General features: G+C 39.7%; 1 protein-coding gene across 7 annotated transcripts in view; it reads left to right on the top strand.

Moving 5' to 3' along the window:
* EDA (ectodysplasin A) overlaps positions 1 to 27,808 on the top strand; it is a 365,924-nt gene that overhangs the window by 244,586 nt on the left and 93,530 nt on the right. For all 7 annotated transcript variants that reach the window (XM_060001677.1, XM_060001676.1, XM_060001674.1 and 4 more), the window contains exon 2: positions 24,332 to 24,437. In XM_060001677.1, coding sequence (XP_059857660.1) covers positions 24,332 to 24,437 — 106 coding nt within the window. The remainder of the gene's footprint in view (positions 1 to 24,331; positions 24,438 to 27,808) is intronic.

Genomic DNA, 27,808 nt, shown 5'->3' with positions numbered 1-27,808 from the left:
TTATAACAAAGTGAATAAGTTATACATATACATATGTTCCCATATCTCTTCCCTCTTGCCTCTCCCTCCCTCCCACACTCCCTATCCCACCCCTCTAGGTGGTCACAAAGCACCGAGTTGATCTCCCTATGCTATGCAGCTACTTCCCACTAGCTATCTATTTTACGTTTGTTAGTGTATATATGTCCATGCCACTCTCTCACTTTGTCACAGCTTACACTTCCCCCTCCCCATATCCCCAAGTTCATGCTATAGTAGGACTGTGTCTTTATTCCCGTCTTACCCCTAGGTTCTTCAACACATTTTTTTCCTTAGATTCCATATATATGTGTTAGCATACGGTATTTGTCTTTCTCTTTCTGACTTACTTCACTCTGTATGACAGACACTAGGTCCATCCACCTCACTACAAATAACTAAATTTCGTTTATTTTATGGCTGAGTAATATTCCATTGTATATATGTGCCACATCTTCTTTATCGATTCATCTGATGATGGACACTTAGGTTGCTTCCATGTCCTGGCTATTGTAAATAGAGCTGCAGTGAACATTTTGGTACATGACTATTTGTGAATTATGGTTTTCTCAGCGTATATGCCCAGTAGTGGGATTGCTGGGTCATATGGTAGTTCTATTTGTAGATTTTTAAGGAACCTCCATACTGTTCTCCATAGTGGCTGTACGAATTCACATTCCCACCAGCAGTGCAAGAGTGTTCCCTTTTCTTTTTTTTTTTTTTACATCTTTATTGGAGTATAATTGCTTTACAATGCTGTGTTAGTTTCTGCTTTATAACAAAGTGAATCAGCTCTACATACACATATGTTCCCATATCTCTTCCCTCTTGCATCTCCCTCCCTCCCACCCTCCCCATCCCACCCCTCCAGGCAGTCACAAAGCACCAAGCTGATCTCCCTGCGCTATGCAGCTGCTTCCCACTAGCTATCCACTTTACGTTTGGTAGTGTATATATGTCCATGCCACTCTCTCACTTTGTCACAGCTTACCCTTCCCCCTCCCCATATCCTCAAGTCCATTCTCTAATAGGTCTGTGTCTTTATTCCTGTCTTACCCCTAGGTTCTTCATGACTTTTTTTCTTGAATTCCATATATATGTGTTAGCATATGGTATTTATCTTTCTCTTTCTGCCTTACTTCACTCTGTATGACAGTTTCTAGGTCCATCCACATCATTCCAAGTACATCAATTTCGTTTCTTTTTATGGGTGAGTAATATTCCATTGTATATATGTGCCATATCTTCTTTATCCATTCATCCAATGATGGACATTTAGGTTGTTTCCATCTCCTGGCTATTGTAAATAGAGCTGCGATGAACATTTTGGTACATGACTCTTTGAATTATGGTTTTCTCAGGGTATATGCCCAGTAGTGGGATTGCTGGGTCATATGGTAGTTCTATTTGTAGTTTTTTAAGGAACCTCCATACAGTTCTCCATAGTGGCTGTACCAATTCACATTCCCACCAGCAGTGCAAGAGGGTTCCCTTTTCTCCACACCCTCTCCAGCATTTATTATTTCTAGATTTTTTGATGATGGCCATTCTGACTGGTGTGAGGTGATATCTGATTGTAGTTTTGATTTGAATTTCTCTAATGATTAATGATGTTGAGCATTCTTTCATGCGTTTCTTGGCAATCTGTATGTCTTCTTTGGAGAAATGTCTATTTAGGTCTTCTGCCCATTTTCGGATTGGGTTTTTTGGTTTTTTGTTGTTGAGCTGCATGTAAATTTTGGAGATTAATCCTTTGTCAATTGCTTTCTTTGCAAATATTTTCTCCCATTCTAAGGGTTGTCTTTTGGTCTTGTTTATGGTTTCCTTTGCTGTGCAAAAGATTCAAAGTTTCATTAGTTCCCATTTGTTTATTTTTGTTTTTATTTCCATTTCTCTAGGAAGTGGGTCAAAAAGGACCTTGCTGTGATTTATGTCATAGTGTTCTGCCTATGTTTTCCTCTAAGAGTTTGATAGTTTCTCACCTTACATTTAGGTCTTTAATCCATTTTGAACTTATTTTTGTGTATGGTGTTAGGGAGTGATATAATCTCATACTTTTATATGTACCTGTCCAGTTTTCCCAGCACCACTCATTTAAGAGGCTGTCCTTTCTCCACTGTACATTCCTGCCTCCTTTATCAAAGATAAGGTGACCATATGTGCATGGGTTTATCTCTGGGCTTTCTATCTTGTTCCATTGATCTATCTTTCTGTTTTTGTGCCTGTACCATACTGTCTTGGTTACTGTAGCTTTGTAGTATAATGTGAAGTCAGGGAGCCTGATTCCTCCAGCTCCATTTTTCGTTCTCAAGATTGCTTTTGCTATTCGGGCTCTTTTGTGTTTCCATACAAATTGTGAATGTTTTTGTTCTAGCTCTGTGAAAAATGCCACTGGTAGTTTGGTAGGGATTGCATTGAATCTGTAGATTGCTTTGAGTAGTAGAGTCATTTTCACAATGTTGATTCTTCCAATCCAAGAACATGGTATATCTCTCCATCTATTTGTATCATCTTTAATTTCTTTCATCAGTGTCTTATAATTTTCTGCATACAGGTCTTTTGTCTCCTTAGGTAGGTTTATTCCTAGATATTTTATTCTTTTTCTTGCAATGGTAAATGGGAGTGTTTTCTTGATTTCACTATCAGATTTTTCATCAATAGTGTATAGGAATGCCAGAGATTTCTGTGCATTAATTTTGTTTTGTTTTGATTTGTTTTGTTTTCTTTTGTTTTTGCGGTACGCGGGCCTCTCACTGTTGTGGCCTCTCCCATTGCGGAGCACAGGCTCCGGACGCGCAGGGTCAGCAGCCATGGCTCACGGGCCCAGCCGCTCCATGGCATGTGGGATCTTCCCAGACCGGGGTACGAACCCGTGTCCCCTGCATTGGCAGGCGGACTCTCAACCACTGCGCCACCAGGGAAGCCCTGTGCATTAATTTTTTGCCTCCTTAGGTAGGTTTATTCCGAGATATTTTATTCTTCTTGTTGCAATGGTAAATGGAAGTGTTTTCTTAATTTTACTTTCAAATTTTTCATCATTAGTGTATAAGACGGCCAACGATTTATGTGCATTAATTTGGTATCCTGCTACTTTACCAAATTCATTGATTAGCTCTAGTAGTTTTCTGGTAGCATCTTTAGGATTCTCTATGTATAGTATCATGTCATCTGCAAACAATGACAGCTTTACTTCTTCTTTTCCAATTTGGATTCCTTTTATTTCCTGTTCTTCTCTGATTGCTGTGGCTAAAACTTCCAAAACTATGTTGAATAGGAGTGGTGAGAGTGGGCAACCTTGTCTTGTTCCTGATCTTAGTGGAAATGCTTTCAGTTTTTCACCATTGAGGACAATGTTGGCTGTGGGTTTGTGATATATGGCCTTCATTATGTTGAGGAAAGTTCCCTCTATGCATACTTTCTCCAGGGTTTTTATCATAAATGGGTGTTGAATTCTGTCAAAAGCTTTCTCTGCAACTCTTGAGATGATCATATGGTTTTTCTCCTTCTATTTGTTAATATGGTGTATCACGTTGATTGATTTGCATATATTGAAGAATCCTTGCATTCCTGGAATAAACACCACTTGATCATCGTGTATGATCCTTTCAATGTGCTGGATTCTGTTTGCTAGTATTTTTTTGAGGATTTTTGCATCTATGTTCATCAGTGATATTGGCCTGTAGTTTTCTTTCTTTGTGACATCTTTCTCTGGTGGCCTCGTAGAATGAGTTTGGGAGTGTTCCTCCCTCTGCTATACTTTGGAAGAGCTTGAGAAGGATAGGTGTTAGCTCTTCTCTAAATGTTTGATAGAATTCTCCTGTGAAGCCATCTGGTCCTGGGCTTTTGTTTGTTGGTAGATTTTTAATCACAGTTTCAATTTCAGTGCTTGTGATTGGTCTGTTCATGTTTTCTATTTCTTCCTGATTCTGTCTTGGCAGGTTGTGCATTTCTAAGAATTTGTCCATTTCTTCCAGGTTGTTCATTTTATTGGCATAGAGTTGCTTGTAGTAATCTCTCATGATCTTCTGTATTTCTGCAGTGTCAATTGTTACTTCTCTTTTTTCATTTCTAATTCTATTCATTTGACTCTTCTCCCTTTTATTCTTGATGAGTCTGGGTAATGGTTTATCAATTTTGTTTATCTTCTCAAAGAACCGACTTTTAGTTTTATTGATCTTTACTATCATTTCCTTCATTTCTTTTTCATTTATTTCTGATCTGATATTTATGATTTCTTTCCTTCTGCTAACTTTGGGGGTTTTTTGTTCTTCCTTCTCTAATTGCTTTAGGTGCAAGGTTAGGTTGTTTATTCGAGATATGTCTTGTTTCTTAAGGTAGGATTGTATTGCTATAAACTTCCCTCTTAGAACTGCTTTTGCTGCATCCCATAGGTTTTGGGTCATCATGTCTCCATTTCATTTGTTTCTAGGTATTTTTTGATTTCGTCTTTGACTTCTTAAGTGATCACTTCTTTATTAAGCAGTGTATTGTTTAGCCTCCATGTGTTTGTATTTTTTACAGATCTTTTCCTGTAATTGATATCTAGTCTCATAGCATTGTGGTAGGAAAAGATACATGATGCAATTTCAATTTTCTTAAATTTACCAAGGCTAGATTTGTGACCCAAGATATGATCTATCCTGGAGAATGTTCCATGAGCACTTGAGAAAAATGTGTATTCTGCTGTTGTTGGATGGAATGTCCTATAAAGATCAATTAAGTTCATCTTGTTTAATGTATCATTTAAAACTTCTGTTTCCTTATTTATTTTCATTTTTGATGATCTGTCCATTGGTGAAAGTGGGGTGTTAACGTCTCCTACTATGAATGTATTACTCTCGATTTCCCCTTTTATGGCTGTTAGTATCTGCCTTATGTACTGAGGTGCTTCTATGTGGGGTGCATAAATATTTACAATTGTTATATCTTCTTCTTGGTTCGATCCCTTGATCATTATGTAGTGTCCTTCTTTATCTCTTCTAATAGTCTTTATTTTAAAGTCTATTTTGTCTGATATGAGAATTGGTACTCCAGCTTTCTTTTGATTTCCATTTGCATGGAATATATTTTTCCATCCCCTCACTTTCAGTCTGTATGTGTCCCTAGGTCTGAAGTGGGTCTCTTGTAGACAGCATATATATGGGTCTTGTTTTTGTATCCGTTCAGCCAGTCTCTGTCTTTCAGTGGGAGCATTTAATGCACTTACATTTAAGGTAATTATCGATATGTATGTTCCTATTGCCATTTTCTTAATTGTTTGTTATTCTAGGTCTTTTCCTTCTCTTGTGTTTCTTGCCTAGAGAAGTTCCTTTAGCATTTGTTGTAAAGCTGGTTTGGTGGTGCTGAACTCTCTCAGCTTTTGCTTGTCTGTAAAGGTTTTAATTTCTCCTTCAAATCTGAATGAGATCCTTGCTGGGTAGAGCAATCTTGGTTGTAGGTTTTTCTCCTTCATCACTTTAAATATGTCCTGCCACTCCCTACTGGCTTGCAGAGTTTCTGCTGAAAGATCAGCTGTTAACCTTATGGAGATTCCCTTGTGTGTTATTTGTTGTTTTTCCCTTGCTGCTTTTTTTTTTTTTTTTTTGCGGTACGCGGGCCTCTCACTGTTGTGGCCTCTCCCGTCGCAGAGCACAGGCTCCGGATGCAGGGGCTCAGCGGCCATGGCTCATGGGCCCAGCCACTCCACGGCATGTGGGATCCTCCCGGACCGGGGCACGAACCCATGTCCCCTGCCTCGGCAGGCGGACTCTCAACCACTGCGCCACCAGGGAAGTCCCCTTGCTGCTTTTAATTTGTTTTCTGTGTATTTAATTTTTGATTGTTTGATTAATATGTGTCTTGGCATGTTTCTCCTCAGATTTATCCTGTATGGGACTCTCTGTGCTTCCTGTACTTGATTAACTGTTTCCTTTCCCATATTAGGGAAGTTTTCAACTATAATCTCTTGAAATATTTTCTCAGTCCCTTTCTTTTTCTCTTCTTCTCCTGGGACCCCTATAATTCGAATGTTGGTGTGTTTAATGTCGTCGCAGAGGTCTCTGAGACTGTCCTCAGTTCTTTTCATTCCTTTTTCATTATTCTGCTCTGCAGTAATTATTTCCACCATTTTATCTTCCAGGTCACTTATCCGTTCTTCTGCCTCAGTTATTCTGCTATTGGTCCCTTCTAGAGTGTTTTTAATTTCATTTATTGTGTTATTCATCGTTGCTTGTTTCACCTTTAGTTCTTCTAGGTCCTTGTTAAATGTTTCTTGCATTTTGTCCATTCTATTTCCAAGATTTCGGATCATCCTTACTATCATTATTCTGAATTCTTTTTCAGGTAGACTGCCTATTTCCTCTTCATTTGTTAGGTCTGGTGAGTTTATATCTTGCTCCTTCATCTGCTGTGTGTTTCTCTGTCTTCTCATTTTGCTCATCTTACTGTGTTTGGGGTCTCTTTTTCGCAGGCTGCAGTGTCTTAGTTCCCGTTGTTTTTGGTGTCTGCCCCCAGTGGCTAAGGTTGGTGCAGTGGGTTGTGTAGGCTTCTTGGTGCAGGGGACTAGTGCTTGTGTTCTGGCAGATGAGGCTGGATCTTGTCTTTCTGGTGGGCAGGTCCATGTCTGGTGGTGTGTTTTGGGGTGTCTGTGGCCTTATTATGGTTTTAGGCAGCCTCTCTGCTAATGGGTGGGGTTGTGTTCCTGTCTTGCTAGTTGTTTGGCATAGCGTGTCCAGTACTGTAGCTTGCTGGTCGTTGAGTGAAGCTGGGTGTTGGTATTGAGATGGAGATCTCTTGGAGATTTTCGCCATTTGTTATTACGTGGAGCTGGGAGGTCTCTTGTGGACCAGTGTCCTGAAGTAGGCTCTCCCACCTCAGAGGCACAGCACTGACTCCTGGCTGCAGCACCAAGAGGCTTTCATGTACATGGCTCAGAATAAAAGGGAGAAAAAGTAGAAAGAAAGAAAGAAAGAAAGAAGGAAAGAAGAAAAGAAGGAAAGAAGGAAGGAAGGAAGGAAGGAAGGAAGGAAGGGGAGCGAGAGAGAGGGAGAGAAAAAGAAAGGATAAAATAAAATAAAATAAAGTAAGATAAAATAAAATAAAGTTATTAAAATTAAAAATATAAAAGAATTATTAAGAAAAAAAGTTTATTTTTTAAGTAAAATATACTAAAAACAAATGGAGAAACAAACAAAAACAAATGGATGGACAGAACACTAGGACAAATGGTGAAAGCAAATCTATACAGACAAAATCTCATACAGAAGCATACACATACACACTCACAAAAAGAGGAAAAGGGGAGAAAATAATATATCTTGCTCTTAAAGTCCACCTCCTCAATTTGGGATGATTCGTTTTCTATTCAGGTATTCCAGTGATGCAGGGTACATCAAGTTGATTGTGGAGATTTAATCCACTGCTCCTGAGGCTGCTGGGAGAAATTTTCCTTTCTCTTCTTTGTTCGCACAACTCCTGGGGTTCAGCTTTGGATTTGGCCCCACCTCTGGGTGTAGGTCGCCTGAGGGCATCTGTTCTTCGCTTAGACAGGACGGGATTAAAGGACCAGCTGCTTCGGGGGCTCTGGTTCACTCAGGCTTGGGAGGAGTGAGGGGCACGGAGTGCGGGGCGAGCCTGCGGCAGCAGAGGCGGGCGTGACATTGCACCAGCCTGAGGCGCGCCGTGCATGCTCCCGGCGAGGTTGTCCCTGGATCACGGGACTCTGGCATTGGCGGGCTGCACAGGCTCCTTGGAGAGGAGTTGTGGATAGTGACCTGTGCTCGCACACATGCTTCTTGTTGGCGGCAGCAGCAGCCTTAGCGTCTCATGCCCGTCTCTGGGGTCCGCACTGATAGCCACAGCTCGCGCCCGTCTCTGGAGCTCATTTAAGCAGCACTCTTAATCCCCTCTCCTCGTGCACCAGGAAACAAAGAGAGAAGAAAAAGTCTCTTGCCTCTTCGGCAGGTCCAGACTTTTCCCTGGACTCCCTCCCGGCTAGCTGTGGTGCACTAACCCCCTGCAGGCTGTGTTCACGCCACCAACCCCAGTCCTCTCCCTGGACTGCCACTGAAGCCCGAGCCTCAGCTCCCAGCCCTGCCCGCCCCGGCGGGTGAGCAGACAAGCCTCTTGGGCTGGTGAGTGCTGGTCGGCACTGATCCTCTGTGTGGGAATCTCTCCGCTTTGCTCTCCGCACCCCTGTTGCTGTGCTCTCCTCCGTGGCTCCGAAGCTTTCCCCCCTGCTAACTGCAGTCTCCACCCACGAAGGGACTTCCTAGTGTGTGGCAACCTTTCCTCCTTCACAGCTCCCTCCCACTGGTGCAGGTCCCGTCCCTATTCTTTTGTCTCTGTTTATTCTTTTTTCTTTTGCCCTACCCAGGTACGTGGGGAGTTTCTTGCCTTTTGGGAGGTGTGAGGTCTTCTGCCAGCGTTTAGTGGGTGTTCTGTAGGAGTTGTTCCACATGTAGTTGTATTTCTGATGTATCTATAATTGTACCAGCCCGCCGTCCCCACGACTGTCGCGGCTTTGGCCGCTGGGGACCCTCTAGAGCCGGCAGCCTCAGTGAGGCCACCCTCCCCTTGGGCTCCGGGGCAGTTCCGTGACGGCGGAGAGAAGATACCCCAAGCCGGGTGTTCCAGCTCTGCAGAAATATGGGCTCCATTCTAAGATACTATTCTTTTTTATTTTGCTTTCTACTTTGCAGTCACTTGCATTGTTGGGCAGTAATTTTTAAGTCAAATGTCCTAGAGAGCAGAATCCAGTGACTGCTTTTAGCTCTATGTGAAAAATGTTTCTTCTCTTTAGTTTCCATGTTTAATTTACTATATAATTTCAGTCATCATCAGATATATTTACAGTAGGGGATAGTAATCCCCAGCATTCACACCAGAGATGTCCAGGTTGCCAATTTCCTTTGGCATTTGGGCTGATTGCTGCCACCTCTACCCTGACCCCAGTGGTGGCAGCTCCAATGGGATGCTGTGATCAGTGTTGAGTGTTCTTGTTTGCTCTCTTTCAGGAGCTGGCACACTCCATTTGGCAACAGCACATACTGTGCTTCCCTTCTTGTCACACTGCTTTTAAAACCTTACTACCTCCTGCTATGTAGTGGTATCAGGCACGGCAAAGCAACTCAGGATTATTTGGATGTTGTTCGTGTGTGTTAAAATAGTGTTCACTGCCCTCTATGTGGTAAATACTCAGTGTTTGTTCAGCATACACACCTGAGTGACCCTCTCCAGATCTTTTGTTGAAAATCAAAGCATATGAAATTAAGAGTTCCTTTAAGATTGAACGTATATTCAATGCCAGCTCCTATATTCATTTTATATCCATGACATACCCTTCAAACTAATTTGGGCAACCCTACTTCACTTATTGGTACTGGGATGCTCACATATTGCTGTGGTGGAATCACTTGGAGATTTTGTTAAATATCCCAGGGTGTAAATGTTTTTATTTTATTTTATTTGAAGGTCCCAGCTGATTGCTGATGTGGTGGTAGTGATTGCAATAAGAAAAAATAGATTTATTCAAGAACATTGAAAGAGAAATCTTTTTTTTAAAAAAGCAGGTGAATTGCCAATATTAGAAAACCTGGTATGCTTCCTCTTGAGGGAGATGAAGTTCCAATTTCTATAAACAGATTAACTCCAGGAGTGACAGAATAAAAGGCAAAAAAACCACTATCTATGTGAGAGCCCTATTTTACCAGTGGCAAAAGAGGACTTCATCTTTTTAGTCTCCAGATAATGAATCAGTTGAGGAATGAATAATATAGCAGTTTCTCAAAATGTGTTTCCAGAGCTACCTGCATCAGAATCCCATAGTGAGCTAGTTGAAAAGCCAGATTCTCATGTCTCACTTCAGCTTACTCAATCTAACTTTGAGGAAGCGAAGGCCGGGAATTCTATATTTTAACACTCATGCCTACTGACTCTGATGCACACCAAAGTTTGAGAGCCACTGACCTTCAGAATCTCACACTCTTAAGATCTATTTGATTTGATTACTGCCAGTATTGTTACATGTCCTTAGTCTACCTAGCCATGGTTGATCCTAGGAAATGTGGTCTAATTCAAGTCAAATAAAATCCTGGCTTTACACAATGGATTACTGATAGTTCTATCTATCTATAGTTCTTTTGACAGATAGATACTTATTAGGGGCCTACTATGGCTAGGTACAGAGCTAGGCAGTAGGGTTACAAAAAGGGACAAAATGTGGCCTCTACCCTCAAAAATCTTATGAGTAATTTCCTATGGATCATCTAATACAATCACATGCATTACCATGAAATATAAAATGAATCAAATTTATTCTATGTCATGGTAAAATGAAACAAAAGTGGCCAATAATTTTGCCGGTTGAGATATTAGACAAAAAATATTTTTGTAGCAATATCTGGAGATTCTTTAGAAATAATGGATGTATCCCTTATGTCTCACTATTAATGAATTTTTTCCAGCTTACAACCCTGTCATCTGCAGGTGCTGTTTACCATGTAATTTTACCATAGGAAACAACGGTGTAATCAGTTAATAAAGTGTAAAGAATTAGATTTTTTTCCCCTTGAGCAAAATGCCTGGCTGTAGCCAACATTCCTGATGCCTTTTCCCTTGTGCAATAGGTAAGGAATATTTGAAGAGAGAAAGCTGTTTCCTTCATATTCTGCAGCTTGCCTCTGGAGGCCATGCTAATGAATGCAACACTCAAGCTAGAATTCCAGAGATTTTCTGTGAGCAGCCACTGTTTTTTTAATAGTTATTTTAATTATTATACTACTACTACTACTAATAATAATAATTATTATTAAAATTGGCTGCGCCAGGTCTTAGCTGTGACACGTGGGATCTTTTACTTGCAGCATGTGGGTTCATAGTTGCGGCATGTGACTTCGTAGTTGTGGCATATGGACTTCTTAGTTGCTCCATGCAAACTCTTAGTTGCAGCATGTGGAATCTAGTTCCAACCAGGGATCGAACCTGGGCCCCCTGCATGGGGAGCGAAGAGTCTTATCCACTGGACCACCAGGGAAGTCCCAGCAGCCACTGATTTTTTTTCCTTAAATGATTTTATTATTTATTTGTTTGATTGTTCGTTTATTTATATTTAACCTACTTATTGGAGTATAATTGCTTTCCAATGGTGTGTTAGTTTCTGCTTTATAACAAAGTGAATCAGCTATACGTATACATATATCCCCATATCTCCTCCTTCTTGCATCTCCCTCCCACCCTCCCACTCCAACCCCTCTAGGTAGTCACAAAGCACCGAGGTGACCTCCCTGTGCTATGCAGCTGCTTCCCACTAGCTATCTATTTTACATTTGGTAGTATATATAAGTCCATGGCACTCTCTCACTTCGTCCCAGCTTACCATGTTTACTGCGTGTTTACTGCGTGTTTACTCCTGTCTTGCCGCTTAGTTCTTCAGAACCTTTTTTTTTTTAGATTCCATATATATATGTTAGCATATGGTGTTTGTTTTTCTCTTTCTGACTTATTTCACTCTGTATGACAGACTCTAGGTCCATCCACCTCACTACAAATAACTCAATTTCGTTTCTTCTTTATCCATTCATCTGTAGATGGACACTTAGGTTGCTTCCATGCCCTGGCTATTGTAAATAGAGATGCAGTGAACACTGTGGTACATGACTCTTTTTTAATTATGGTTTTCCCAGGGTATGTGCCCAGTAGTGGGATTGCTGGGTCGTATGGTAGTTCTATTTTTAGTTTTTTAAGGAACCTCCATAGTAGCTGTATAAATTTACATTCCCACCAACAGTGCAAGAGGGTTCCCTTTTCTCCACACCCTCTCCAGCATTTATTGTTTGCAGATTTTTTTCATGATGGCCATTCTGACTGGTGTGAGGTGATATCTCATTGTAGTTCTGATTTGCATTTCTCTAATGATTACTGATGTTGAGCATTCTTTCATGTGTTTGTTGGCAATCTGTATATCTTCTTTGGAGAAATGTCTATTTAGGTCTTATCTTCTGCCCATTTTTGGATTGGGTTGTTTGTTATTTTGATATTGAGCTGCATGAGCTGCTTGTAAATTTGGGAGATTAATCCTTTGTCAGTTGCTTTATTTGCAAATATTTTCTCCCATTCTGAGGGTTCTCTTGTAGTCTTGTTTATGGTTTCCTTTGCTGTGCAAAAGCTTTTAAGTTTCATTAGTTCCCATTTGTTTATTTTTGTTTTTATTTCCATTTCTCTAGGAGGTGTGTCAAAAATGATCTTGCTGTGATGTATGTCATACAGTGTGATCTGCCAATGTTTTCCTCTAAGAGTTTTATAGTGTCTAGACTTACATTTAGATCTTTAACCCATTTTGAGTTTATTTTTGTGTATGGTGTTAGGAAGTGTTCTAATTTCATTCTTTTATAAGTAGCTGTCCAGTTTCACCAGCACCACTTAGGGAAGAGGCTGTGCTTCCTCCATCATATATTCTTGCCTCCTTTATCAAAAATAAGGTGACCGTATGTGCGTGGGTTTATCTGTGGGCTTTCTATCCTGTTGCATTAATCTGTATTTCTGTTTTTGTGCCAGTACCATACTGTCTTGATTACTGTAGCTTTGTAGTATAGTCTGAAGGTAGGGAGCCTGATTCCTCCAGCTCCGTTTTTCTTTCTCAAGATTGCTTTGGCTATTCGGGGTCTTTTGTGTTTCCATACAAATTGTGAAATTTTTTGTTCTACTTTGTGCCATTGTTAGTTTGATAAGGATTGCATTGAATCTGTAGATTTCTTTAGGTAGTATAGTCATTTTCACTATGTTGATTCCTCCAATCCAAGAACATGGTATATCTCTCCATCTGTTCGTATCATTTTTAATTTCTTTCATCAGTGTCTTATAGTTTTCTGCATACAGGTCTTTGTCTCCTTAGCTACGTTTACTCCTGGGTATTTTATTCTTTTTGTTGCAATGGTAAATGGGACTGTTTCCTTAATTTCACTTTCAGATTTTTCATCATTAGTGTATAGGAATGCAAGAGATTTCTGTGCATTAATTTTGTATCCTGCTACTTTACCAAATTCATTGATTAGCTCTAGTAGTTTTCTGGTAGCATCTTTAGGATTCTCTATGTATAGTATCATGTCATCTGCAAACAGTGACAGCTTTACTTCTTTTCTGATTTCAATTCCTTTTATTTCTTTTTCTTCTCAGATTGCTGTGGCTAGAACTTTGAATACTATGTTGAATAATAGTTGTGAGAGTGCACATCCTTGTCTCGTTCCTGATCTTAGAGGAAATGCTTTCAGTTTTTCACCATTGAGAATGATGTTTGCTTTGGGTTTGTCGTTTATGGCTTTTATTATGTTGAGCTAGGTTCCCTCTATGCCCACTATCTGGAGAGTTTTTATCATAAATGGGTGTTGAATTTTGTCAAAAGCTTTTTCTGCATCTCTTGAGATGATCATATGGTTTTTATTGTTCAGTTCGTTAATATGGTTATCACATTGATTGATTTGTGTATATTGAAGAATCCTTGTATCCCTGGGATAAATCCCAGTTAATCATGGTGTATGATCCTTTTAATGTCTTGTTGGATCCTGTTTGCTAGTATTTTGTTGAGGATTTTTGCATCTATATTCATCAGTGATCTTGGACTGTAATTTCCTTTTTTTGTAGTATCTTTGCCTGTTTTTGGTATCAGGGTGATGGTGGCCTCATAGAAAGAGTTTGGGAGTGTTCCTTCCTCTGCATTTTTTGGAAGAATTTGAGAAGCATGGCTGTTAGCTCCTCTCTACATGTTTGATAGAATTCACCTGTGAAGCCATCTGGTGTTGGGCTTTTGTTGTTTGGAAGATTTTTAATCACAGTTTCAATTTCATTACTTGTGATTGGTCTGTTCATATTTTCTATTCTTTCCTGGTTCAGTCTTCGAAGGTTATACCTTTCTAAAAATTTGTCCATTTCTTCCAGATTGTCCATTTTATTGGCACAGAGTTGCTTGCAGTAGTCTCTTATGATGGTTTGTATTTCTGCGTTGTCTGTTGTAACTTCTTCTTTTTCATTTCTAATTTTATTGATTTGAGTCCCCTTGCTCTTTTTCTTAATGAGTCTGCCTAATAGTTTATCAATTTTGTTTATCTTCTCAAAGAACCAGATTTTAGTTTTATTGATCTTTGCTCTATTGTTTTCTTTGTTCCTTTTTGATTTATTTCTGCTCTAATCTTTATGATTTCTTTCTTTCTGCTAACTTTGTGTTTTGTTTGTTCTTCTTTCTCTACTTCCTTTAGGTGTAAGGTGAGATTGTTTATTTCAGAATTTTCCTGTTTCTTGAGGTAGGCTTGTATTGTAAGTTTATTGTATAAACTTCCCTCTTAGAAGTGCTTTTGCTGCATCCCAAAGGTTTTGGGTCATCGTGTTTTCATTGTCATTTGTCTCTAGGTATTTTTTGATGTCCTCTTTGATTTCTTCAGTGATCTCTTGGTTATTTAATAGCGTATTGTTTACCCTCCATGTGTTTGTGTTTTTTAAGGTTTTTTCCCTGTAAGTCATTTCTAATCTCAGAACGCTGTGGTCAGAAAAGATGCTTGATGTGATTTCAATTTTCTTAAATTTACTGAGGCTTGATTTGTGACCCAAGATGTGATCTATCCTTGAGAATGTTCCGTGTGCACTTGAGAAGAAAGTGCACACGGAAATCTGCTGTTTTTAGATGGAATGTCCTATAAATATCAATTAAATCTATCTGGTCAATTGTGTCATTTAAAGCTTCTCTTTCCTTATTTATTTTCATTTTGGATGATCTGTCCATTGGTGTAAGTGAGGTGTTAAAGTCCCCCACTATTATTGTGTTACTGTCGATTTCCTCTTTTATAGCTGTTAGCAGTTGCCTTATATATTGAGGTGCTCCTATGTTGGGTGCATATATATTTATAATTGTTATATCTTCTTCTTGGATTGGTCCCTTGATCATTATGTAGTGTCCTTCCTTGTCTCTTGTAACATTCTTTATTTTAAAGTCTATTTTATCTGATATGAGTATAGCTACTCCAGCTTTCTTTTGATTTCCACTTGCATGGAATATCTTTTTCCATCCCCTTACTTTCAGTCTGTATGTGTCCCTAGGTCTGAAGTGGGTCTCCTGTAGACAGCATATATATGGGTCTTGTTTTTGTATCCATTCAGCAAGCCTGTGTCTTTTGGTTGGAGCAGTCAGTCCATTCACATTAAGGTAATTATCGATATGTATGTTCCTATGACCATTTTCTTAATTGTTTTGGGTTTGTTTTTGTAGGTCCTTTTCTTCTCTTGTGTTTCCCACTCAGAGAAGTTCCTTTAGCATTTGTTGTAGAGCTGGTTTGGTGGTGCTGAATGCTCTTAGCTTTTGCTCGTCTGTAAAGCTTTTGATTTCTCCATCGAATCTGAATGAGATCCTTGTCGGGTAGAGTAATCTTGGTTGTAGGTTCTTCCCTTTCATCGCTTTAAGTATATCATGCCACTCCCTTCTGGCTTGTAGAGTTTCTGCTGAGAAATCAGCTGTTAACCTTATGGGAGTTCCCTTGTATGTTATTTGTCGTTTTTCACTTGCTGTTTTCAATAATTTTTCTTTGTCTTTAATTTTTGCCTATTTGATTACTTATGTGTCTCGGCGTGTTTCTCCTTAGGTTTCTCCTGTATGGGACTCGCTATGCTTCCTGGACTTGGGTGGCTATTTCCTTTCCCATGTTAGGAAAGTTTTTGACTATAATCTCTTCAAATATTTTCTCTAGTCCTTTCTCTCTTTTCTCCTTCTGGGACCCCTATAAGGCATATGTTGTTGCATTTAATGTTGTCCCAGAAGTCTCTTAGGCTGTCTTCATTTCTTTTCATTCGTTTTTCTTTATTCTCTTCCGCAGCAGTGAATTCCACCATTCTGTCTTCCAGGTCATTTATCTGTTCTTCTGCCTCAGTTATTATGCTATTAATTCCTTCTATTGTAGTTTTCGTTTCAGTTATTGTATTGTTCATCTCTGTTTGTTTGTTCTTTAATTCTTCTAGGTCTTTGTTAAACATTTTTTGCATCTTCTCGATCTTTGCCTCCATTCTTTTTCCCAGGTCCTGGATCATCTTCACTATCATTATTCTGAATTCTTTTTCTAGAAGGTTGCCTATCTCCACTTCATTTAGTTGTTTTTCTGGGGTTTTATCATGTTCCTTCGTCTGGTACATAGCCCTCTGCCTTTTCATCTTCTCTGTCTTTCTGTGAATGTGGTTTTTGTTACACAGGCTGCCGGATTGTAGTTCTTCTTGCTTCTGCTGTCTGCCCTCTGGTGGATGAGGCTGTCTAAGAGGCTTATGTAAGTTTCCTGATGTGAGGGACTGGTGGTGGGTAGAACTGACTATTGCTCTGGTGGGTAGAGCTCAGTAAAACTTTAATCAGCTTGACTGTTGATGGGTGGGGCTGGGTTCCCTCCCTGTTGGTTGTTTGGCCTGAGCCGACCCGACACTGCAGCCTACCTGGGCTCTTTGTTGGGGCTAATGACAGCCTCTGGGAGGGCTCACGCCAAGGAGTACTTTGCAGAACTTCTGCTGCCAGTTTCATTTTCCCGACAGTGAGCCACAGCCAGCCCCCACCTCTGCAGGAGACTCTTCAACACTAGCAGGTAGGTCTGGTTCAGCCTCCTGTGGCGTCACTGCTCCTTCCCCTGTGTCCCGACACACACATTACTTTGTGTGTGCCCTCCAAGAATGGAGTCTCTGTTTCCCTCAGTCCTTCCAAAGTCCTGCAATCAATTCCCACTAGGCTTCAAAGTCTGATTCTCTACAAATTACTCCTCCCGTTGCCAGACCCCCAGGTTGGGAAACCTGACGTGGGGCTCAGAACCTTCACTCCAGTGGGTGGACTTCTGTGGTATGTGTTCTCCAGTCTGTGAGTCACCCAACCAGCAGTTACGGGAATTGATTTTACTGTGATTGCACCCCTCCTACCGTCTTATTGTGGCTTCTCCTTTGTCTTTGGATGTGGGGTATCTTATTTGGTGAGTTCCAGTGTCTTACTGTCGATGACTGTCCAGCAGCTAGTTGTGATTCTGGTGTTATCGCAAGAGGGAGTGTGAGCACATCCTTCTACTCCGCCATCTTGGTTCCTCTCTGTGTTTGTGATTTTTACAGATTTTGTCCTGTAATTGATTTCTAGTTTCATAGCGTTTTGGTCGGAAAAGATACTTGATACGATTTCAATTTTCTTAAATTTACCAAGGCTTTATTTGTGACCCAAGATATGATCTATCCTGGAGAATGTTCCATGAGCAGTTGAGAAGAATGTGTATTCTGTTGGTTTTGAATGGAATGTCCTATAAATATCAATTAAGTCCATCTTGTTTAATGTATCATTTAAAGCTTGTGTTTCCTTATTTATTTTCATTTTGGATGATCTGTCCATTGGTGAAAGTGAGGTGTTAAAGTCCCCTACTATGATTCTGTTACTGTCAATTTCCCCTTTTATGGCTGTTAGCATTTGCCTTATGTATTGAGGTGCTCCTATGTTGAGTGCATAAATATTTACAATTTTTATGTCTTCTTCTTGGATTGATCTCTTGATCATCATGTAATGTCCTTCTTTGTCTCTCGTAATTGTCTTTATTTTAAAATCTATTTTGTCTGATATGAGAATTGCTACTCCAGCTTTCTTTTGATTTCCATTTGCATGGAATATCTTTTTCCATCCCCTCAGTTTGAGTCTGTATGTGACCGTAAGTCTGAAGTGGGTCTCTTGTAGACAGCATATATATGGGCCTTGTTTTTGTATGCATTCAGCCAGTCTATGTCTTTTGGTTGCAGTATTCAATCCATTTACATTTAAGGTAATTATGGATATATATGTTCTTATTACTATTTTCTTAATTGTTTTGGGTTTGTTATTGTAGGTCTTTTCCTTCTCTTCTTAAAAATATTTATTTATTTATTTTTTTGGCTGCATTGGGTCTTTGTTGCTGCATGCCGGCTTTCTCTATTGATGGTGAGTGGGGGCTACTCTTGATTCAGTGCACAGTCTCCTCATTGTGGTTCCTTCTCTTGCTGTGGAGTATGGTCCCTAGGCCCTCGAGCTTCTGTAGTTGTGGCTCACAGGCTCTATAGCGCAGGCTCAATAGTTGTGGTGCATGGGCTTATTTGCTCCACGCCATGTGGGATCTCCCTGGACCAGGGCTCAGACCCATGTCCCCTGCACTGGCAGGTGGACTCATAACCACTGCACCACCAGGGAAGTCCTCCTTTTCCTTCTCTTGTGTTTCCTGTCCAGAGAAGTTCCTTTAGCATTTGTTGTAAAGCTGGTTTGGTGGTGCTGAATTCTCTTAGCTTTTACTTGTCTGTAAAGTTTTTAATTTCTCTGTCGATTCTGCATGAGTTCCTTGCTGAGTAGAGTAATCTTGGTTGCAGGTTTTCCCTTTCATCGCTTTAAATATTTCCTGCCACTCCCTTCTGGCTTGCAGAATTTTTGCTGAAAGATCAGCTGTTAGCCTTATGGGGATTCCCTGTATGTTATTTGTTGTTTTTCCGTTGCTGCTTTTAATATTTTTTGTTTGTATTTAATTTTTCATAGTTTGTTTAGTATGTGTCTTGGCATGTTTCTCCTTGGATTTATCCTGTATGGGACTCTCTGTGCTTCCTGGACTTGATTAACTATTTCCTTTCCCATATTAGGGAAATTTTCAACTATAATCTCTTCAAATATTTTCTCAGTCCCTTTTTTTTTCTCTTCTTCTTCTGGGACCCCTATAATTCGAGTGTTGGTGCATTTAATGTTGTCCCAGAGGTCTCTAAGAGTGTCCTCAATTCTTTTCATTCTTTTTTCTTTATTCTGCTCTGCAGTAGTTACTTCCACTATTTTATCTTCCAGGTCACTTATCCGTCTTCTGCCTCAGTTATTCTGCTATTGATTCCTTCTAGAGAAATTTTAATTTCATTTATTGTGTTGTTCATCATTGTTTGTTTGCTCTTTAGTTCTTCTATGTCCTTGTTAAACTTCCCTTGTATTTTCTCCAGTCTATTTCCAAGAGTTCGTATCATCTTTACTATCCTTACTCTGAATTCTTTTTCAGGTAGACTGCCTCTTTCCTCTTCATTTGTTTGGTCTGATGGGTTTGTACCTTGCTCTTTCATCTGCTGTGTGTTTCTCTGTCTTCTCACTTTGCTTGACTTACTGTGTTTGTGGTCTCCTTTTCACAGGCTTCAGGTTCATAGTTTCCTGTTGTTTTTGGTGTCTGCCCCCAGTGTGTATGGTTGGTTCAGTGGGTTGTGTAGGCTTCCTGGTGGAGGGGACTGGTGCCTGTGTTCTGGTGGATAAAGCTAGATCTTTTCTTTCTGATGGGCAGGACCGCGTCTTGTGGTGTGTTGTGGGGTGCCTGTGACCTTATTATGATTTTAGGCAGCCTCTCTGCTGATAGGTGGGGTTGTGTTCCTGTCTTGCTAGTTGTTTGGCATAGGGTGTCCAGCACTATAGCTTGCTGGTCGTTGGGTGGAGCTGGGTCTTAGCATTGACCATCTCCATCTCTTGGAGAACTTTCGCTTTTTGATATTACGTGGAGCCAGGAGGTCTCTGATGGACCAATGTCCTGAACTCAGCTCTTCCACCTCAGAGGCACAGGCCTGACACCGGCCGGAGCACCAACAGCCTGTCATCCACACGGCTCAGAAGAAAAGGGATAAAAAAAAGAAGGAAAGAAAGAAAAAAATAAAATAAGGTAAAGTTATTAAAATAAAAAATAAATTATTAAAAATAAGTAATAATTTTAAGTAATTTTTTAAAAAGGAGAAAAAAATGGTCAGACGGAACCCTAGGACAAATGGTAAAAGCAAAGCTCTTCAGACAAAATCACACAAAGAAGCAAACACATACAAACTCACAAAAAGAGAAAAAGGAAAAAAATATGTATATCTTGTGGGAAGTCTGAAGTCTTCTGCCAGCATTCAGTAGGTGTTCTGTAGGAGTTGTTCCACATGTGGATGTATTTCTGATGTACCTGTGGGAAGGAAGGTGATCTCCACGTCTTACTCCTCCACCATCTTGAAGGTCTCCCCCAGTCACTGATTTTTGTCTTTACCGTTATACTACACAAAGGTTAGTTTTCCCTCCTATCTCTAATTGAGACAAATAAGATCATTGTGAGTAGGGATCCTCTTTCAGTTTAAGCAGTGTTTTGTGTTTTTTCAATGAGAAAATAGAAACTATGTTCTGTTCAAAGCATTTTCATATACAGGCAGTCCCCTTCTAATGTACACTTGACTTATGAATGTCCCATACTCATCAACAGCCTCTCTGAAAGGACTTTAAGCTACTCCTACTACCCATGGAAGCTGGAGTTGTTTCTTCCATCTGCAGGAGTTGGTTTCTCCCTCAGCTCTCCTCTTCTGGGAGCCTGAGTTCTCATAAGCTCCCATCAGACCTTTTGGAACAATTAACATGTGAGCACATTCTCCTACTGCTGCTGCCAGGACACAGGAAGGTGCTGGTGACCGTGCGAAGAATCCCCATAGGAGCTGAGCCCATGAAGGAACACAAAGAGTATAAAGAAAATTCTGGAATTCTGGTTGGTGATGGTAGGGAGGTTCTCCATTTGTGCTTCAAAATTCCTTTCCGCTAGAAATAGCATTATACTATAATAACATACCTATGTAAAACTGAGTTTTCTGACTCACTTATCCAGACCACAGCCAAGAATAAGCAGTAAACAAATGGCCTCTCAGCCGCCAGAGTATATGCATCTTACTTATTGGAAAAGCCATTCAAAAACCCACTGATTGCCTATTTATTCTGTTTGTACATGATTCTAATTAGTTTTAATGAGATGTGAGATGTCAAGCCTATAGGAGGTTATAAGCAGCAAATTTGAAGAGACTGGAAAAATGTTATAAGTAGATGAAGTGAAATATGATAGTTGACAGCAAGGTAAGAGACCGAAAAAGCATTAAAAAGAAGTTTAAGAACTCAAAAGCCAACCACAATGAAAAACTCCTTCACATCACAAGCATGGCTAAAATGAAAAATTGACAACACCAAACGTAGTGAAAATGCAGAGCAGTGGATTGCTCACACATTACCAGTGGGAGTAGGAAAAGGTACAGTCACTGGAAAATAGTTTGACAGTTCCCTTACAGTAAATAGTTACCATATAGCCCAGAGGTTCCACTCCTAGGTGTTTACCCAAGAAAAATGAAGACATATATCCCCTCAAAGCCTCATACTCATATCAGCTTTATTCATAATAGCCCCAAACTGGAAATAACCCAAATGTCCCTCAAAAGGCAAATGCATTAATAAGTTATAGTATATCCATACAATTAAATACTACTCAGGAAGAAAAAGGAATGAACTACTGATACTCACAACAACGTGGATGAGTCTCACAGACATTGTGCTGAGGGAAAGAAGCAACACAAAAATCATATAAACATATTGTATGATCCCATTTATGTGAGGTTCTAGAATGGGGAAAACTAAGCTATGGTGATAGAATCAGAACAGTGGCTGCCTGAGGTTGGAGTAGCACTGAAGAATGACTGGAAGGGACACAAGGGAAAATTCTGGGGTGATGGAATTGTTCCATATCTTGATTTGGGTGGTGGTTACAAAGGTGTGTATTTTTCAAACTGTATGCTTAAAATGTGTGCACTTTATTGTATGTAAATTTTAGCTAAAATTTTCATAAAGTACATAATTTACAAAGGGAGAAAATCCTTCAGAGGACCCCCCCTGCTACAGGGTAAAATCTTAACTCCTTAACATGATCTGGCCTTTGTTTAATGTCTCTTGACTCATTCCTTACCATTCCTCTCCAACTCCTACCACTTACTTTATGCTACTTGTATTTCCAAAAACTGCTTCTCTGTCTATTTCCTCTGAACCTTGAAGCACAATGCTCCCTTTGCCTGGAATTCCTTTTCATTTTCTCATTCATCACTAAATCCTCAATATCCTTCAGGACTCACAGAGGTAGCACCTCCTCCAAAAAGCCTTTTCCACTCCCAGTCTGTATTAGGTACTTTCCCTCTTCCTCCCAGAGAACTTTATGCTTCTCTCTAACAAAGCATGTATTGCTCTGTAATGTTAAGTGTAACTTTAAAAAACCCTGAAAACCATAGTGGACTGGTGCCATTTAATGTACAGGCAAATAGTCTTACATATTCAGTAAACCCTGAGTGAAATCATATATTGTAGACTTAATTTCTATCCAAAATAGCTGACGTGAGTTTAAGCACTCAAATTTATCATGAAAACTCTTCTATCCAGAATTACTTGTTCTTCTATAGTTGCAAATGATTGAGATTTTAGTGTAAATAGCAGTTTGGTATTATATTATTACTAGTATGATAGCTTATTTATATTGTGGGTTAAGTAACTTTCTATGGGCTTTATCTGGAAACCTAGCCAGACTTTATTACGTTGATTCTACGGGAAAGTGCATTTTACATTCCAGTCAAGTGACAAAAACACTGCTCAGTTGAACCATGTGAAATTGCTGATATTCAACCATTTTTGACATACTAAAATGGCAGTTTCATGTGATTCAACCTAAATATTTTTAAATACAACCCTATGGCAAGTTGGAGATTGTTAATTATGTATTTAATACATGAATATATTCTATAAGATGCTAATTTTGTATATTAAGGCTATTGGGTATAATTGTTTTACATAAACAGTAAATTACAGGATTTTTAAGAAAGTTTGTGTAGAATGTTAAGGCTTACTTGAGTTCTACCCATCTTTTTTCCAGTTAATCACAGATGCAACAGACATGAGGATATTCTGGAATTGTTTATTTTTTGAACCAACAATAGGGTGAAAATGCAGATTCATTTCTTCTTTTTAACCTCCAAACTATCTAACCAGTCTATTTTTAATATTAATTTTAATTACAATAATAGCTAACATTTATTGAGTGCATATTACATGCTGGGTACTGTGCAAACCCAGCTACTTTATGAGCAAAGTACTATTATTGTCCCTATTTACAGATGAGGAAATTAAAGCTTAAGGACCTTGCCCAAGGTTACACAGCTATAAGTGGCAGAGTCGGGTTTGGAATCACTTTCAGTCCTACTACTCTGTCCACTGTTTACCTCAGGCACATTTTTTTAACCACAAGTAAGCACTCATGCTGAAAAATTATGATTCAATTCAGCAAGTATATATTTAAGCTGTAATTACCACTAGTGATACCAGGCCCATTCACATATGAAATATGTTGTATTATTATGAGAGACCATCATTTGACAGTAGAGGACTAAGTACCAAAATGCTGTAAGCGTTCTGTTGGGATCTAGGAAAGGGAGAGAATAATTGTGTGCTTTATTATTATTAACTCCCAGAAGAGCGTTGGCATAAATGGTACCATCCAATCATAATTGGATACACAGCATTCTGGGAACAAGCCAAAAGTTCAGCATAAATAGAAATGTGGAAAAATCATGGATGTATAATAATGAAGTTCAAGAGGGAGTAGCAAGCCCAAGTCTAATTCTGGGCAGACATCAGTAGTATATAAGGGAACTTAAAAATCTATGACTGGGCTCTCTGAACCCCAGAACTATGCTGACAAGTAGGACTGAATGATTACTCATTAGGTATTTGGGGCAGATGAGAGGGGGGCAGAAGAGATTAACCAAAATTTCATGCCTACATTTTTGGGATAATAATGTTATTAAAAATAAAAGAATTTGTGCAGTGGAGGGGAGGATGGGCTCAGGATTTAGACACTCTGAATTTTTTTTATTGGAAGTATAGTTGATTTACAATGTTGTGTTAGTTTCAGGTGTACAGCACAGTGATTCAGATGGAAAAATATATATATACATATTCGTTTTCAAACTCTTTTCCCTTATAGGTTATTAAAAGATATTTATAGTTCTCTGTGCTATACAGTAGGTCCGTGTTGTTTACCTATTCTATACACAGTAGTGAGTATATGTTAATCCCAAACTCCTAATTTATCCCTCCCCCTCTTTCCCCTTTGGTAACCATAAATTTGTTTTCTATGTCTGTGGGTCTATTTCTGGTTTGTAAATAAGTTCATTTGTATCTTTTTTTTATATTCCACATATAAGCAATATTATATGATATTTATCTTTGTCTAGCTTACTTCACTTAGTATGATAATCTCTATGTCCATCCATGTTTCTGCAAATGGCAACGTTTCATTTTTTATGATTAATATTCCATTGTATATTCCATTCCATATATATAGTATATGTATATATATATACACACTACATCTTTATCCATTCATCTTAAACACTCTGAATTTAAGGTGAAGGTAGACTGTCTACAGAAAGCCAGTTTTTTATGTTGGCTATAGTTGACTGGGGTCAACCTTTGACTTATCTACTTGTTATTTTTCAGGTGGCCCTTCTGAATTTCTTCATCCCTGAAGAAAAGTCATACTCTGAAGAGGAGAGTAGGCGTGTTCGCCGCAATAAAAGAAGTAAAAGCAGTGAAGGAGCAGATGGTAAGTCTATTTGGGTGATCCTTTATCACATATCAGTTGATGAGAGTACCATTCTGAGAACTACCTTTTCAAGTGTACTTCACCATCTCCTATATTTTCCACAGACGCAAGGTCACAGAAGGTTTTTCTAGCTTAACCTACCTAACCTACTCTTTTGACATAGAATTGACTGTACAAGGATCCTGTCTCCTCCAACCCCAGTACCTTTAGTCCTTTCACAGTATGTCTGATAGCCATGGTAGCATTTGTACCTCTCAAGATCACCCTCCATAAGGACTTCATCTCTCCTGGGGACATCCTATATCAACTAAGGCCACCAAGAGGATTCAGTCCTATTCTTGGAATGACAGAGTACTGTGCCATGGTGGCACTTACATGATATGTTAAATCCAGTGATAATTATGTCACTGTTGGTGTCAGCTACCATGCCTCTAGAACTCATCTGTAAGTTCCTTGAGGGCAGGGATTCATTTCTCTTTGTAAAGCTCCAGAATCTAGCCTAGTATCTAGCAAATTGTTGGTGTTTGTAATGTAAGTTGGTAATGTTGATTGCCCCTTCAGCTGGGTTATGATGTGCCCTGAAAACCATCCCTATTGAAGGTGAAACAGATTTGAGTTAACTAACAATGCATTTTGTGGGGCATAACAAAATGTTGAGCTAGCTCCTGGGCAGGGTCTTTGAATCGCTCTATTTTAACATCATTCTGTCAGTTGACAGAATGCTACCTCTTTAGAGTAGGAGTTTGTAGAATGCATAGCTATGGGCTGTTGTAAAGCCATCTGGATTCAAAGACAGCACGTGGCTGGCTAAATCTGCCAAAGATATATGTTCTGGAGGGTTACAAAGCAATATGACTTTATGAAGGTGAAAATCAGATTTTTTTAAAGCTGACATTTGTCAGTGTAAGTAAGGGCCAGCGATGGAAGCAGTTCCAGACCGCATGAGCAATTGAAGCAATGGGGCCAGGACTTTGTCATTTGGAACAAAAAGAGGTAAAACTGGATGAAGTCTGAAAAAGAGCTCAGAAGAAGGACCTGTAATAAAAGAGAGTCAGAAATAAGTAGGCTGTTTTTAGTCAATGGAGGTGGCAGCTTTGAGCCCTTCAATTGAGAAATGGACCAGCGGGGCCATTCTCTAGAGCAGATACTTTGCATACAATTCATGACCAAGTTCAAGCCTAGGAAATGTGGTCCATGAAGTAATAGGCACCCATTATTCATATACTGCTTGCTGCCAGTTTCCTGGAAGTCTTCAGAAAGCTATGTAGAAACTGAGAACTGAGAATCAAGGTCCCTTTCCTCTCCTTATCATCTTACTCTTTGATGCATGTGGGTCTTTCCACCTTTGACTCTTCCCCTGAACTATTCCCAGTACCACAAAATCTTTCATATTCCCTGATTGCTAAGGAAGAGAAAAGAGAGGTGGTAAGAGCAATATCACCTTCTGTAGTGGGCATGGTCTTCCCTTCCTCTCCACAGGGGAGGTCCAATAGCTTCTAAAGTTTACGTCTTCATCTGGCCTTCCAAGTTTTCTCGTAAAGAAGGCAGCTTCCTTCACTTTCCCAAACCACTTTATCTGGATCTGGCTACTAGCATCTCTGCTATTGATTTTCCTTACAGTGTTTATTCTGTTTTGATACAAAATAGTTTTTCCCTCTGTTGAAGGCCAAAGCATATCATTAATTTTTAGTACTTCTTATCTAATTTCCTCCTGGTCTGATACTCTTGTCAGTCACTAGACACTAGTCACTGTGTGCCAGTGCCTAACTTCTCATACAATCCCAGATATTTTCTTTAAACAGTATAGCAGGGAGGAATCCAAGAGCCCCTTAGAGTTAGGAGAATAGAATGCTTGGGGGTTCTGGGATTTGATTAGATTTCCAACCTTTCACCTGGGAGGCTATAGCACCACTTCTTTAGATGTGGTGGGTGCTCCAGTGATTTAGAGGGTGACAAGCCAATCCAAATCTCCTTTACTTTTGAACCATTCCTCTTACTCTGCTGAGTGTATGGTATATTTATTCAAAACATTCTTCAAATATTTACTGAGAAAATACAGCAGTTTCTATAATACTAGAATGAAAATGCCATAAGGATAATCGTGTTTATTTACTTTTACATCCTCATTGCCCAGGAAAGGACCCGGCGCATAGTAGACCCTCAATAAATATTTCTTGTTGCCCTCAAAAAGCTTAACTTCCAGTGTAAAGAGACAGATAATAAACAAAATTGGTGGTGGTAAGTGTTGTGGAGAAAAATATACCAGGGCAAGAGGGAGAGAACGTGATGAAGTGTGCTGTAAGGTGATCAGGGAAGGTCCCTCTAATAAGGGAACATCTGAGAAGAGACCTGAATGAAATGAAGGTGTGAGCCATGTGAATATCTGGACCGGGTGCAGGGAAAGAAGGAGAGAAGAAGCAGTAAATACAAATGCTCTGAAGTAGAAGAATGCTTGATATGTTCCAGAAAGATCAGTGTGGCTGGGAGCAGAGTGAGCAAGAAGGAGAAGGAAGCAGATGAGATCAGAGGGGGGAAAATCAAACTTAGAGCCTTGTTGTAGGCCAAGCTAAGGACTCTGACCTTCACCCTGCATGAGATGGGGAACCATTGGAGAATTTTGAGCAGAGGCATGACAGGGCCTGACTTATGTTGTAAGAGAATCCCTCTGGCTACTGTAGGGAGAAAGAACAGAAGCAGAAAGATGTGTAGTGGAGTGTAACAATAACCCAGGTGAGAGATGATTGTAGTTTAGACCAGGATGGAGGCAATGGGGGTGGGTGGGGAGGAGTGGTCAGATTGTGGGCAGATCTTTGAAGGAATAGCTGACAAGATTTGGAGGTTCACTAGATAAGGGGTATGAAAGAGAAAACCAAGGACGACCCCACAGTTTTGAACCTAAGGAACTAGACTAGTGGATTTGCCATTTCTGAGACGGAGAAACAGGAGAAGAGGAATGTAAAGGGATGTAAAGAAGGAATCAAGAATTCAGTTAGGCATGCTAAGTTTGAGGTGTCTACTAGGCACTAAGTATATATGTTAAAGAGGCAGCTGGGTATATAAATCTACACCGTATATCAAGACAACGTGTCTCAAGACAATGAGCTGACTCTTAAAAGAATAAAGAACTTCTCATTGAAGAAGTGAGTCAGTCTGTAAACCATATGAACAGAGTAAGAGGTTGGATGGGATAGGTAAATCAGAGGGGGGTGAGTTAAGGACAAAAAAAAAGCCTATTAGGTGTTGTTTCTAAATCCACAAGTTACTTGATATATTATAATAAAAAGTTAGCTATCCAGGGACTTCCCTGGTGGCGCAGTGGTTAAGAATCCGCCTGCCAATGCAGGGTACACGGGTTCGAGCCCGGGTCTGGG

The sequence above is a fragment of the Delphinus delphis genome, chromosome X (assembly GCF_949987515.2).
Source record: "Delphinus delphis chromosome X, mDelDel1.2, whole genome shotgun sequence".
NCBI lineage: Eukaryota > Metazoa > Chordata > Mammalia > Artiodactyla > Delphinidae > Delphinus > Delphinus delphis.
This window is presented reverse-complemented; position numbering and strand designations above follow the sequence as displayed.